At 40.5% G+C, this 12,182-nt stretch overlaps 1 protein-coding gene across 1 annotated transcript in view; it reads left to right on the top strand.

Annotated features, from left to right (window-relative positions):
• Positions 1–1,610: 1,610 nt before the first annotated feature.
• loxl1 (lysyl oxidase-like 1) overlaps positions 1,611–12,182 on the top strand; it is a 21,509-nt gene continuing 10,937 nt past the window's right edge. Inside the window, exons 1-3 of the mRNA XM_020592469.1 lie at positions 1,611–3,076; positions 7,388–7,496; positions 8,585–8,722. Of these exons, the coding sequence (XP_020448125.1) occupies positions 2,005–3,076; positions 7,388–7,496; positions 8,585–8,722 (1,319 nt within the window). The 5' untranslated portion in view covers positions 1,611–2,004. The remainder of the gene's footprint in view (positions 3,077–7,387; positions 7,497–8,584; positions 8,723–12,182) is intronic.

Below are 12,182 nucleotides of genomic sequence, written 5' to 3'. Positions count from 1 at the left end.
CATACTAAACTCTATCATTATAAAAGCAAAATAATACTAACTGTAAATAAAACAACTGTAACTCCTGAAATCCAATCCTAACAGCGTCTCAGGTACGAGGAAATATGAGCATATCTTTCCAGTACTGGCTTCCCTACATTGGTTACCGGGTCCATTAAAAAGATTTACTCTTTATTTTTAAATCCCTTCATGGCTTTGCACCATCCTACTTATCTGATTTGCTTCATTGGCATACACCCACACACTCTCTGAGGTCAGCCAACCAACTTCTCTTGAGTGTCCCAAGAACAAAGCGTAAGCTTAGAGGCGATCGAGCCTTCGCAGTCCCAAACTGGTCCCAAACTCTGAAATGACTTACTGCTGTCCATTAGACAAGCCTCTACCCTGTCTGTTTTTAAGTCTCCTTTAAAAACTCATTTATTTTCCCTTGCATTTTGATATTTTATTTTTGTGTTGATTTAGTCATTTATTATATTGATTATAATTTATAATGTTGTTTGTGGGTTTATAATATATACTGTTTTATTGCAATGTACAGCACTTTTGTCCACTTTGGTTGTTTTTAGTGCTTTATAAATAAAGTTGGTATGGTATGGTATCCCATGGAAGATACCCTGCAAACTGTTGACTTTTAATTCAGGAAAATCTAATTCTGTCTGCATTCACTCTGTCAAGGCATGCAGTAACCAAGCTATTTCAAATCCCATATGTGTTTACTAATGACTTGTCAGTTAGAACGTTTGTGTAAATTAGGGTCTCGGTGCAACAGTGCTTTCATAGTATTCACAGAAAACAACACACACAGTGTTGTCTTGCTTGAGAGCTGTATCTGTGTCTTTTGTGCTTTCAATGTGCTACAAGGAGCATGGGGAATGAGGGGTGGAGAGAGGTGGTGGTGTGTGTGTACAATATGTGTATTTGGTGAGAGGAGAGCTTTGAACACTTTCCTAATTGACCTCAGTTTGATATTTCTTAGGGTGCGGCATTCAGAACACATTTCCCAACATACCCACCACATAAACAAAAAATTCTGTTGAAGGGAAAACCTTATTTCTTTCATAAAAATGTTGTGTATTACCAAACAGTATATTTAAATGATTTGCTCACTGTTTATGCAAACACATGGCTTTCTATACCTCAACAATGTTTTACATTTATATTTTACAGTAAGATCCAGTCAAAGATCAATTGTGTGGACCACTATTGTGCAGACTGTACAAGTAGTTATTGACACATTACCCTTGTTATTGTTCTTTGGTAATTTCCCATCTACACATGGCCATTGTAATTTTTAAAAGTGTAAAGTCAGAGAACCAACACAACAAACCTATTGAAAACACCTGTTGAAAAATCAAGGTCATGTTGTCCCTATCTATGCTTCTTATAAAATGAGAAAAGAATTTGAGCTAATGAAAAAGGGATGTGTTATGCAGGATATCTGAATGCCTTTGCAGATAGCAATGTTGACTCAAGAGTCCTGGCTGCTTCAAGCCAGGAAACATCACTAGCACTAGGGCCATGTTGGACCTCTCCTTAAAAAAGTTTGAGATTTTTTTCACAGCTCATTGTAAGCAATCAGGCAAATAGAAGCCTGCAGTTGTGCAGTGCACAGGCACTTCTTTCTGGAAGGCGGAGAGTAATGTTCAGTCTACCGACAGGCAAGCCAGCAGACCGACAAGAAGTCAGGACATATTCTCATAGCACTAACAGATGGTAATACCACCAGTGGGTCTTCTGAAGCCCACTTTCACTCTCCTGGGTGTGATTGCTCCTGAATGCACATTCAGCCTCCTATACTGCTGGCAGTGAAGACCTGCAGATGCACTCAACCACAGGCTTACTTTTCAACCCTGCATCTGTCTCAACACTCACACCAAAGCTGTACCCACAGGAAGAGGATACACATGTTTTATTGACAGTGCTACAGGTGGTTTGAGTTTGAGCTGCTGGTGGACTGGACGTTTTTTTTCCCTGTGTGGAGAACTGTGGCATCTTTGAGAAAGTATGCTGCCAATTATTGTGGCATATTTGGTATTCATCTTGCTGGACTCAGGCGAGGCTCAGGTGGCTAGACAGTCTCAGGGGCAGAGCCAAAGTCAGGGGCAGCAAAGCTCTGGTGCCCCTTGGAGGCAGGTAATTCAGTGGGAGAACAATGGCCAGTTGTTTAGTCTACTGAACAGTGGAGCTGAATATATCCCTGCTGGGGCAGGAGCCCAAGACAGAGGTCCCAGGGTGGTTGTGGCAGATGGACATTCACGCTCTTCACGCAGACGTCAGGGAGGCAATGTTCGCAGACAGGCTCCATCAAGAGGTTCCTCTGAGACTGTCCGTGGGCAGGCCAGGCATCCTTTTGGCTTTGGGCAGGTGCCTGATAACTGGAGACAAACCTCAGGCAGTACAGGTGGTAGCCAGGTCCAGGGATCCTCTAACACTCACTTCAGGCCATCCACAGGCTCTTCATCTTCATCCTCATCATCCTTTTCTTCATCTTCTTATAATGTACCATCCTATCCACAGTACCCATTTCCTCCACAGCCTCCCTTCCAGCCAGTACCTTACGACCCTGGTTTTGTGGAGGCGCCATATCAGAGCTTTGAGCCTCCCTTTCAGCCTGTTGCTGGTGCAGGATATGGTGGTGGGCAAACCTATACTGGGGGAGGGTACAGAGAAGGCCTGGCCCCAGTGCTCCCAGGCTCCCCTTCTGATTTTACTGGTGATGGCTATCGCTACTACCAGTCTTATAGTTTTGGGCCCAATCCTGTGGTTCCTGCACGTGTTGGCCAACCAGCATTTACAGATGGTCTCGACCACAGATACACCCACAGTCTCTACAATGAGGACTTAGCTCCTGTCATCCCTGTGCCTAATGCCAACCAGGCTGCGCCCATGACAATTGACAGGACAGGACCAGCCAGTCAAACACCAGTCAGGAGCCCGCAATATGAACAGTTTCCTCCATTTGGAAGACCCCAGCCTCCCTTCCTGCAGCCCATTCCTCCAAGCAGAAATTCTCCAAACTCTGCCCTTGAGAACCCTAGTACGAATGTTGGGGGTGTGTACCGACGAGAACAGAGAGGTACAGTAACCTTTTTGTTTTGGTTGTTTGTGAACACACTGTATCCTCTCTTACCCATTTTGTTCTGGAGGTTTGTCCAAATCATGATAACAGCAGGAGAGACTGTGACTCATGGGTGCAGTGGCAGTAGATGCAAATTTGGAGCAGTGTGTTTGGTTTTCAAAACTTTTTTGAAACATTAAATATTTCAGCTTTTCTGCGAAACAGACAGCATGTTTATTGGTAGGCTTTCACCCACATTACTTCTGTCTTTGAGGCAGAGAATGAAAAGCTTGTAATGTGATATCTGTTATTGCTAGACATATGAATTTGAAATATGTAAAACCCAGGGGAGAGCTCACCACCCCCTCAAATACTCAATCATATTCTCACATATTTTTCTTTCATGATTGTCAGATATCTGATGTAACCAGAAACAAACAGCTGCTTAAAATTCAATTTACAAAGGAAAGTGGACACAAGGTTCATCTTTTTCTACTTATATGCTTATTGAAAACAAGTGTTGCGCAAGCGCTGGCAATATACAGAGAGTGCACACAAGAGCCACTGTTTTTTGTGTGGAGAGTTCTGTGCTACAAGAAAGTAGAGTAGTTTATGAGGCATGTAAAGTTTGGTAATGTGGTGGTGACCTCATAGGGGCTGGTGACAGGGAGTGTTAGTAGGCAATAACTGCCTCTTAGACTTGAGGACAGGAAAGGGGAAACGAGGGAGGGGATACAGTACCTCAATACTCGCAGAGGGGGAGGGAGAGCATGGAAAGTCCCAGTAACACATGGGGTCCATTGCTTCTGCTACAGGAAATCAAAGAAATATTTTAAGAGCTCTTGAGAGAAGAACGGAGCGTCAAAACATGCAATGCAATGGCTTCAAAAAGTTTCCATATCATAGTGAACAGTTTCTCTAAACTGATCAGCAATTTATCCCCAGCAACATATCACTGTGCTAAAGAAGAAGAAGTTTACTGAAGTGGACCTTCAGTGAGTTTCCCAGATACTTAAATATGTAGATTTAGGTTTTGTTTCACTCAGTGATCTGTCTCACTGTACAGCAGGCGCTCTAGTGTGCTGTGTGCCTTGAAACCATCATTCATTAGACACTAGAGCTGGGAGCTATTTCTACAGCACAAAAAGCCAACATGTGCGCAGATGCCTTAGAGCTCTCAGTAATCATTGTGATAAAGATTCTACCACTGGGAGCTGTTGAAATGTTGACATTTTTATTGCACTGCTTCATGGCATGGGATTAAGCTGTTGTAGTACAATAATAACTATTGCAACCTACTAGTTTAACATTTACTCAAAACAGATTTCAGCAGACAAGCATATCTGCTGTATGCTACTATTATTTTGTGTGGTTTTAGTGGCCATAAGGTATAGAAGACACATGGACATGTCAAAAAAACACAGTGCTCAGACTCTTCACTAAATAATTCAAAAAAAGGCAATCTATCTCACTGTGTGTGGCTTACTAAAGTCAATGCACAAAACATGTAATGGTACTGGTTCTGAACAAACTGGCAAGCATTACTATTGGCATCCAAGATGTACAAATAACTGCAACGATTCAGTTTAAGGCTCCACCCTGTGCGTTTTTCCGCATGCACAGGGTGGAGAGGGAGAGCAGGTTGCTGGTGGGTTTATATTGGTTCTGTGTTCATATGTTCATTAAATCAATAAACATTGAATTACAGGGGAAAAAGGCCATACAAAAAGTCTTAGCACAGAACCACGGTCCCCTTGCTGCTTTTAGCCATCCAGTGGTTCCACAGACAAGCTATTCTCAGAATCAGACACTCTAAACAGGGCCATAGTGTCACATTAGGAGTACTCTTCAGAGCTTTCTGCATTTGGTGTGTGTTCAAAGTATTAATCAAATAAATTCTTTCACTGCATGAGCAAAATGAGAGGAGTTTATCTAGTTTACAAGTTTTCTCTCCAACATTGGCTTAAAGACCTATGGAGTTTGTAATTAGACAGTGAGCTCACCTCATGTCTGCCTGCTGTTTCTCAGCCTGCTGGTCCATACTAGTGGCTTTGTGAGTGAATAATTATCTTTAACATAGTGTCAGTGGCAAAGATTTGTTAAAAATGACTGTATATTGATCTATATATACCCACTACAGCACATTGTCATTTAATGTCACTTTCGCCTCTTATATTCTCAGGCAAAACTACCAGCAGTTATAGGTGACAACAATTAGAACGTAATTGGTAAAGATGAATCCATTAAGGCTGCTTCAAGGCTGCCTCACTGTTTATTCATTCATTATTGTTACCATGATATCTTCCAATTAAGAGAACGTTTAACACCTCACTATAGCTGAAAAAATTAAATTAAATACAGAGTATAATTGTCTGACAAAGGAAGATGTGAAAGTTATATATAAAATACTTCTTTATTTTTGATTATTCATTGTAAAATGACCTGACTGAAGTATTCCAAGTCAGTTTTCTGCAGCTAACTGGTCTATAGCTTAAAGTAGGAGTATCTGGTGAGGGAGCCCTCATGTGTTTTATTATGCTATATTAGGTGTCATAAAAAGCCTGGCAAGATTCATTTTCTTCTCTCTGTGCATCCACTCTAATGTGTCTTTGTCATATGCTGTTGAGAGCTGATCAGCTTTGGCTTCTCATTGCACTTTATCCCTATGAAAAGGACCCGATTTCACATTTCAGAAGAACAAAGCCTTCCTAGGGTGAGAAAAAAACATCGGGTTGAGATTGCTGTTGGAAAACTTCAGCATTTCACACTGTTCTTTCAGTGTTTGCATGGTCTGGCCCAGGAAGCTTCCACACAGCAGGAAGCTTTTACACACAAAGGCAATGCACTTATTTAAACTTGCAGCTGTGGAGAAAAAACTCACCTAGGTGCTAAGCGCCAGGCAGATATTCATTCCTTCATCATTGTCCAAAATTTTAAGATAATGGTTCATTATTTAATCATCTACTGTATTTTCATTTCTTTGGTTAAAACATACTGCAGCAGATGTTAAAGGTTGTACATGATTACTGCGATTTTATTCATGTTTTGAGGTTCAGAGGTCAGATGCTTTGACTTTCAGTTGTTTGAACAAGGTCACATTAAAGCATGTTTGGCCTTTTTGAGCTCAACAGAGAGGGGTGATAAGCTAAGCCAGAGCCCTTGCTTACATGGCTGGGAACAGGACAGGCAGACATTCGCTTTGGCAAGTCCCCCATCACCACACACACACACACACACACACACACACCACCCCCACCTCTCCCCTCTTTCCCCCTCTCCCCCTGCTCCTCAGGTTTTCTGACAGATTTGGTCAGTGACCCACTTTAAAAACAGCAGTGTGTGAGATCACTCTTGTTTTGCTCTGGCACACGTTCTCCCTCTCTGTTTGTCTGCCTAGCTCTCTTGTGGCCTTTTTCCATCTGCACAAGTCAGCCCACTTTTATTGTACATAGCTTGGGCCCATTTGTTTCTAACAGCAGGGGGTAATCCTGTGGCCTCGGGTTCACTTGGCCCTGCTTCTACCCAGGGCCAAATGGGGCCACTGGAGCTCAGCACGAGATATTGAAAAACGCCATTTCTGGATCTGTGAACCTTTGCCTTTCTGGATCTCTTGATCTCTGTCACTTGTTTAAAGAAATCGACGTATGAAAAACACAGATTGTATTATGTTAAAATTTAAATGGAAGATTACATCAAATTGATATCATTTCTTCCCCATTAAAAACATACATTTGGTGGAAAACAAAATGTATCCATTAATACAATTTGATGCACTATATGTAGTTACATGTTTCTTAGGTTTTTGGGATTTTGCACACAGTAGATTCAGCTGTAATGCTCTCTCTCTCACTTCAAACTCAGCCCTGTGGGAGAGGCCTATCACTAAAAGCATTTCATTAGAAAATCATGATAATAATCTGGAATGCAGAGTGATTTGCAGTCAATGTTTTTTTTCTGAAGTGGCTCAGGCTTGAACCCTCATTACATTGTTGCTCATCATACCCTCCATAAACACCACATTTACCAGGTAATTTAAACATACACTCACAATGGCAAATATGCGACAGGGCTAACAGGTAGTTTGGTGAAGCATTGGAATTCAGAGAGGTCAATAACTGAAATGTGTTTGTCATTCTTAACAATACTTAAGAATGCTTAATAACACTGTTTAAGCATGGTGTATATGTACTATAATCACTCTTATTTTCAATATCTGCAGCAGATTTGTGTCATTTCCGAGCAAATTACAGTTACTTCCTGGAAAAAGCATGTGTGTTATTTAAAGTGGGTGAATGACTATGCAGGTGAGCAGTCTGTCTATCATTTCAGGTTTACCTGACTTAATTCCTGATCACAACTATGTCCAGGCTTCCACATACATCCAGAGAGCCCACATGTATTCTCTCCGCTGTGCTGCTGAGGAAAATTGTCTGTCAAGGTAAACCCAATTCTGGGTGTCATTTACTGGCTTGTGTTAATTGATATATTTCTTTACTTTTTCACAGGGTTCATTCTTATGTCACAGTGTCAAAACACTTCTTGCCCATATGGATTCTGTTTTCATATTAGTGACAAATGTTCTCATTTTGATGGTCTCTGCAACAGCTTAATGGCAGCATTGTGGCTCAGTGTTTAGGAAAGTGCAACGAAATCCAAGTTTGCTAAATTGGAATCATTAAATTGTGTTTAGTCCTCTGACAGGCCGGCGTGCTGCTTTGGATCAATAAAATGTAAATTTTTCAAAAGATTAATATTTTTTATAAAGTGCTTCACCTTTGGGTAGCATTAACAGTGAGTGCACCCATCCACAATGTTAAAATAGCCTTCAGGATTATACCATTCTGATTAATATCTGAATAAAATCATGAAAAAAGTTGACCAACAGCACAACCTACTGTAAGTGAACTAAATCCTGGTCATCTTTGGGGGTACAAGCTGTCATTAGTTTCATTTCGTGGTGTTGGTGGAGAGCATCCCCTGAGCCCTGGGCCTGGGCCTTTTGCTGCCTCTGTACTAAGGAGACTACTGAAATGATGGAAGTGTGCTGTCCACATGGCTGCTCTATTTACCCTCTTCCCATCACAAGCACAGCCATTCCTCAAAGCCCTTTCATATCCTGTCTGAGTTTGCAGCAATCACCGACAGATGGGCTGTTGTAATTCGCCATACACTCCAATGTCAACAACAGCCACAAGACGAATGGATTAGATCTTCACTGGTACTGTGATCTCAATGTTGTGCCTCCTTTTTTACACACAAAAAAGTGAATCATGCAACAGAGTTTTCCCTTTCTCTGTGCTGAATCGGTGTATTTGGAGCGATGGTTGTAATCTGTAGAATGAATTATTTAGTACACATGTTCCTGCCTTCAAGCCTTTTCAGTTCTGCTCTTTTTTTTTCTTCCTTGTCTTAGTTATGAGAACCAGACATGCTGACATTCTTTTTGGAGCCACTTGTGCAGTTTTCCTTGCTGTTATTTATTTATTTTATTTTATTTTTGTCTTCATGTATGTGCCTGCCATTTAGCTCTGCCTATAGCCCTGAGACCACCGACTATGATGTAAGGGTCTTGCTGCGATTCCCACAGAGGGTGAAGAACAAGGGAACTGCTGATTTTATGCCTAACAGGCCACGTCATACCTGGGAGTGGCATAGCTGTCATCAGTAAGTACTTAACACAAAACAGATTTTACTCAGTGAACTGGTTATGTTTTTATGGCTACAGTATTCACCAGTGAGATAACATGGAACTCGTTAGCAAACATTTTTATGTTGATCTGATTTCAGCAAAGTATATTTATTTATGTAGCTAGCGTCTGTACACATGGGCTAGTATAGTATGTGAATAGCAATAATTGTAAGGCATGTTTTTAAAGCTATAAAATTCCTGCAATAGCTGTGGTTAATGGGGAATTTGTGAATAATAATATTATAGTGTTTGGATAATATTTAATCACATTCCAGCATTTAACTACTGGGTTTAATGAGATGTTGCTATCTAATGGACTTTACTGGCATACAAGCAGCATTGATGGCTAGATTAATGCATGTCCATCTTGGACAATAATATGACACGCTACTACACAGCATGGCCTTGGCCTTGGATGGGAAGGTCCATTTTCAGCTCAAACAAGAGGTGGAAATCATACATTAATTTGAGAATTTCTTGAGTTCAGTTCAAAGATTCATCGTTTAGTTACTATGACAAGTGCAATCACTTTTTTCTAAGCTAAGTGGTCATATCACCGTAACTGAATGCATAAAAGCTCTTCAGTACTTACAACACTACATGAACACATCGCTGTTCATCCACCCTGATATTTAGTGACTTGCTGTCTTCAGTTCAGTAGCATGTTGCATTTGTTGCTAGTCCAAGCTGTCATGTTCAGTAACCAGGCTATACCAGCACTGTAAATAAGGTTAATAGCTCAGCAGCTTAGTTTTCACAACTGAGTTATCTGATTGATTGTTTATGTGGATTTTGTGATTTTTAATAAGCTTTTAATGAGGAAATAATTAACTGTGAATCACAACCGATGTGACAACACTGCTAAAGGCTACTGATTCAGTCAGTGACAGTGGTGAATTATGTACATGTGTTGAACACATCTTGTTAAAAACTAATTGACCTTGCACAATATAGTAGCTGCAGCACTCACCCTCTCACTACTGGGAGGAAGATGTTACCTAAGACCCCAGCTGGCTGCATTCAATCTAGATAGAAACACGAAGAGGAAAATGTAGTAGAAAGTAGTAGTTGGTTTTGGATGTAGCCCCATTTCATAGAATCATGGTTCAGATGTCATTTCTCTTTTGATCGCCCAAACCCATGAACATGACTGTGACACCAACATTTAAATGTTTGGCTTATTCAGCCTTCAGTCTACTCAGTGTACTTACAAGCATCACATTCTGTGGCTATTGGTCCATACCATTATACCCTTGATTCTCAGCAACAGCTTTGAAGTGCTGGAGGACAGAGAATCCATGTCCAGTATGTTGATGTGACACATGACAATGTCATTTGAATAAAAGTAAATGCAAAGTGGGATCAAAGTGTCCTTTATATAGTTTACATGTATATAGAGGGTTTCCCTAGTTTGGCTGAGAAAGTACTGCACATACTCTGTCAGTTTGTGTAAAATAGAGTACAGGATGAGGATGTTGAGGTTCTCTTTAGGAGTGACCAGGATGGACAGGATTAGGAATGAGCACATCAGAGGGACAGCTCAGGTCGGCTGTTTTGGGGACAAGGTCAGAGAGGCCAGATTGAGATGGTTTGGACATGTGCAGAGGAGGGATAGTGGTTATATTGGTAGAAGGATGTTGGAGATGGAGCTGCCAGGCAAGAGGTCAAGAGGAAGGCCAAAGAGGAGATATATGGATGTGCTAAAAGAGGACATGAAGTTAATTGGTGTGAGAGTAGAGGATGCTGAGGATAGAGTTAGGTGGAAACAGATGATTCGCTGTGGCGACCCCTAATGGGAACAGCCGAAAGAAGAAGAAGAAGAGTACAGGATGATACATTTTAAATTTCACATCACATGCAACATAATGGTATGTAGTATTTAGAAAGTTTTCTCATTGTGTTTTCCTTGATGGACAGATTTTAGTTGGTTTAGCAAGCTAGTAGTGCATGTCTCTGGGGGACTGGTGAGGTGATTTTGGGGGTATTATCATTGTTTTATTACATTATATTCCAAGTCCACCCACTGCTGCTAGTGCTAGGCTCAGCTATACTAACCTCATCTTAGAGGAATGCTGATTGGTCGTTAGGAGATTGGCAGTCTTGCTGCTGTCTGACATCAGTCTGGATTTACACAGTGGTTCTCAGGAGGCAGAAAGCCAAGGCAATCATTTTACTGACTGTGTGATCAGAATGACAGTCCTTTTTTCCTGCCAGTCTGTAACTCCAGATTACACATGATGGCATGGATATGGGTTACTGGGACATGGGTGTTTGGTTACAAAGAAATGCCTTCAGGGAAAGCTAATCTCTTGCACATATTCTCACAATAAACTTTACTGCTCTACATTTAGTCAAAAAACGGTGCAGCTGACAGTTTCCTTTTCATCACATTTACTCCAATCATTGTTGCTTGAGTGTTTGAAGAAGGGATGGAACACCATTCTCTTGAGTACCACGTATTTTGTACATTTTGGAATTCTGTGCAAGTTTTTTTACTCAGAGCAGGACACAAAATTCCATGTAGCAATAATTTTTTTATGCCTACCAGTGTGGGAAACATGGGAAGTAATATTTATTGTTGATACTGCAAATGTTATTTATCTCAGTCAACTTTCATAACATGTGTGATCTTTGTCAAGATCATGGCTGCTATTTGTGCAGATACTTGCTCATATGTCTTTAGATCCTGATTGCACTTCATGGCAGACATGTCAAGCCATTGCTTAATAGTTCTGTGATCCGAGAAACATTCAGAGTCTTGTTTGTTGCAAGTGGAAAATGACTCATGACTAGGAAGAAGGACTGGGATGTTTTGTAAATTACGATTACGAGCTTTCCTTGTCATATCCTCTTTGTGTCTTTCCAACACTACATTCTGTAAAGTTGACATCGTCAGTGAAGGGATCCAGGACTCCAAGGAGGCAGGGGACCCTTCCAGGCACCTCCTCGTCCAGTGCCTCCCACTCTCATTCTTTTTTCTCTGCTTCCTGTATGGAGGAGTATGGAGGACCAAAACTGCCATAATCAAATATAAAAAAAAAAAAAAAACATACACAGAAATACACAAATCTGCTTAATTTTATTTTTTTTTCTAAAATACTGCAAGAAATCTGAAAATAATATATTTTTCTTTTAGAGAAATAGAAGTTTTAATTAAATATATATATATAATATTTACAAATAGATAAGTACAAAATGAATGTATAAATACATATATTTATATTATTACAACAATTCATTCACATATTTATGTGCATATGCATATATTTATTTATATATCTATTTATTTAGCATTTCTTTATTTCCACATTTATTTCTATTTCTATTTCACTGACTGTATGCTAATAATGGGGCGTGTTTTCGCTCTTCAGACAAAAGCAATCGAATCACCCCAGACCGGCTGCCTACTGCTCCACACTCCAGTCCAGTAGGTGG

Source organism: Monopterus albus, unplaced genomic scaffold (genome assembly GCF_001952655.1).
Source record: "Monopterus albus unplaced genomic scaffold, M_albus_1.0 scaffold17.1, whole genome shotgun sequence".
Lineage (NCBI taxonomy): Eukaryota > Metazoa > Chordata > Actinopteri > Synbranchiformes > Synbranchidae > Monopterus > Monopterus albus.
Note: the sequence above shows the minus strand (reverse complement) of the source record. Positions and strands in the feature narration are given on the sequence as shown.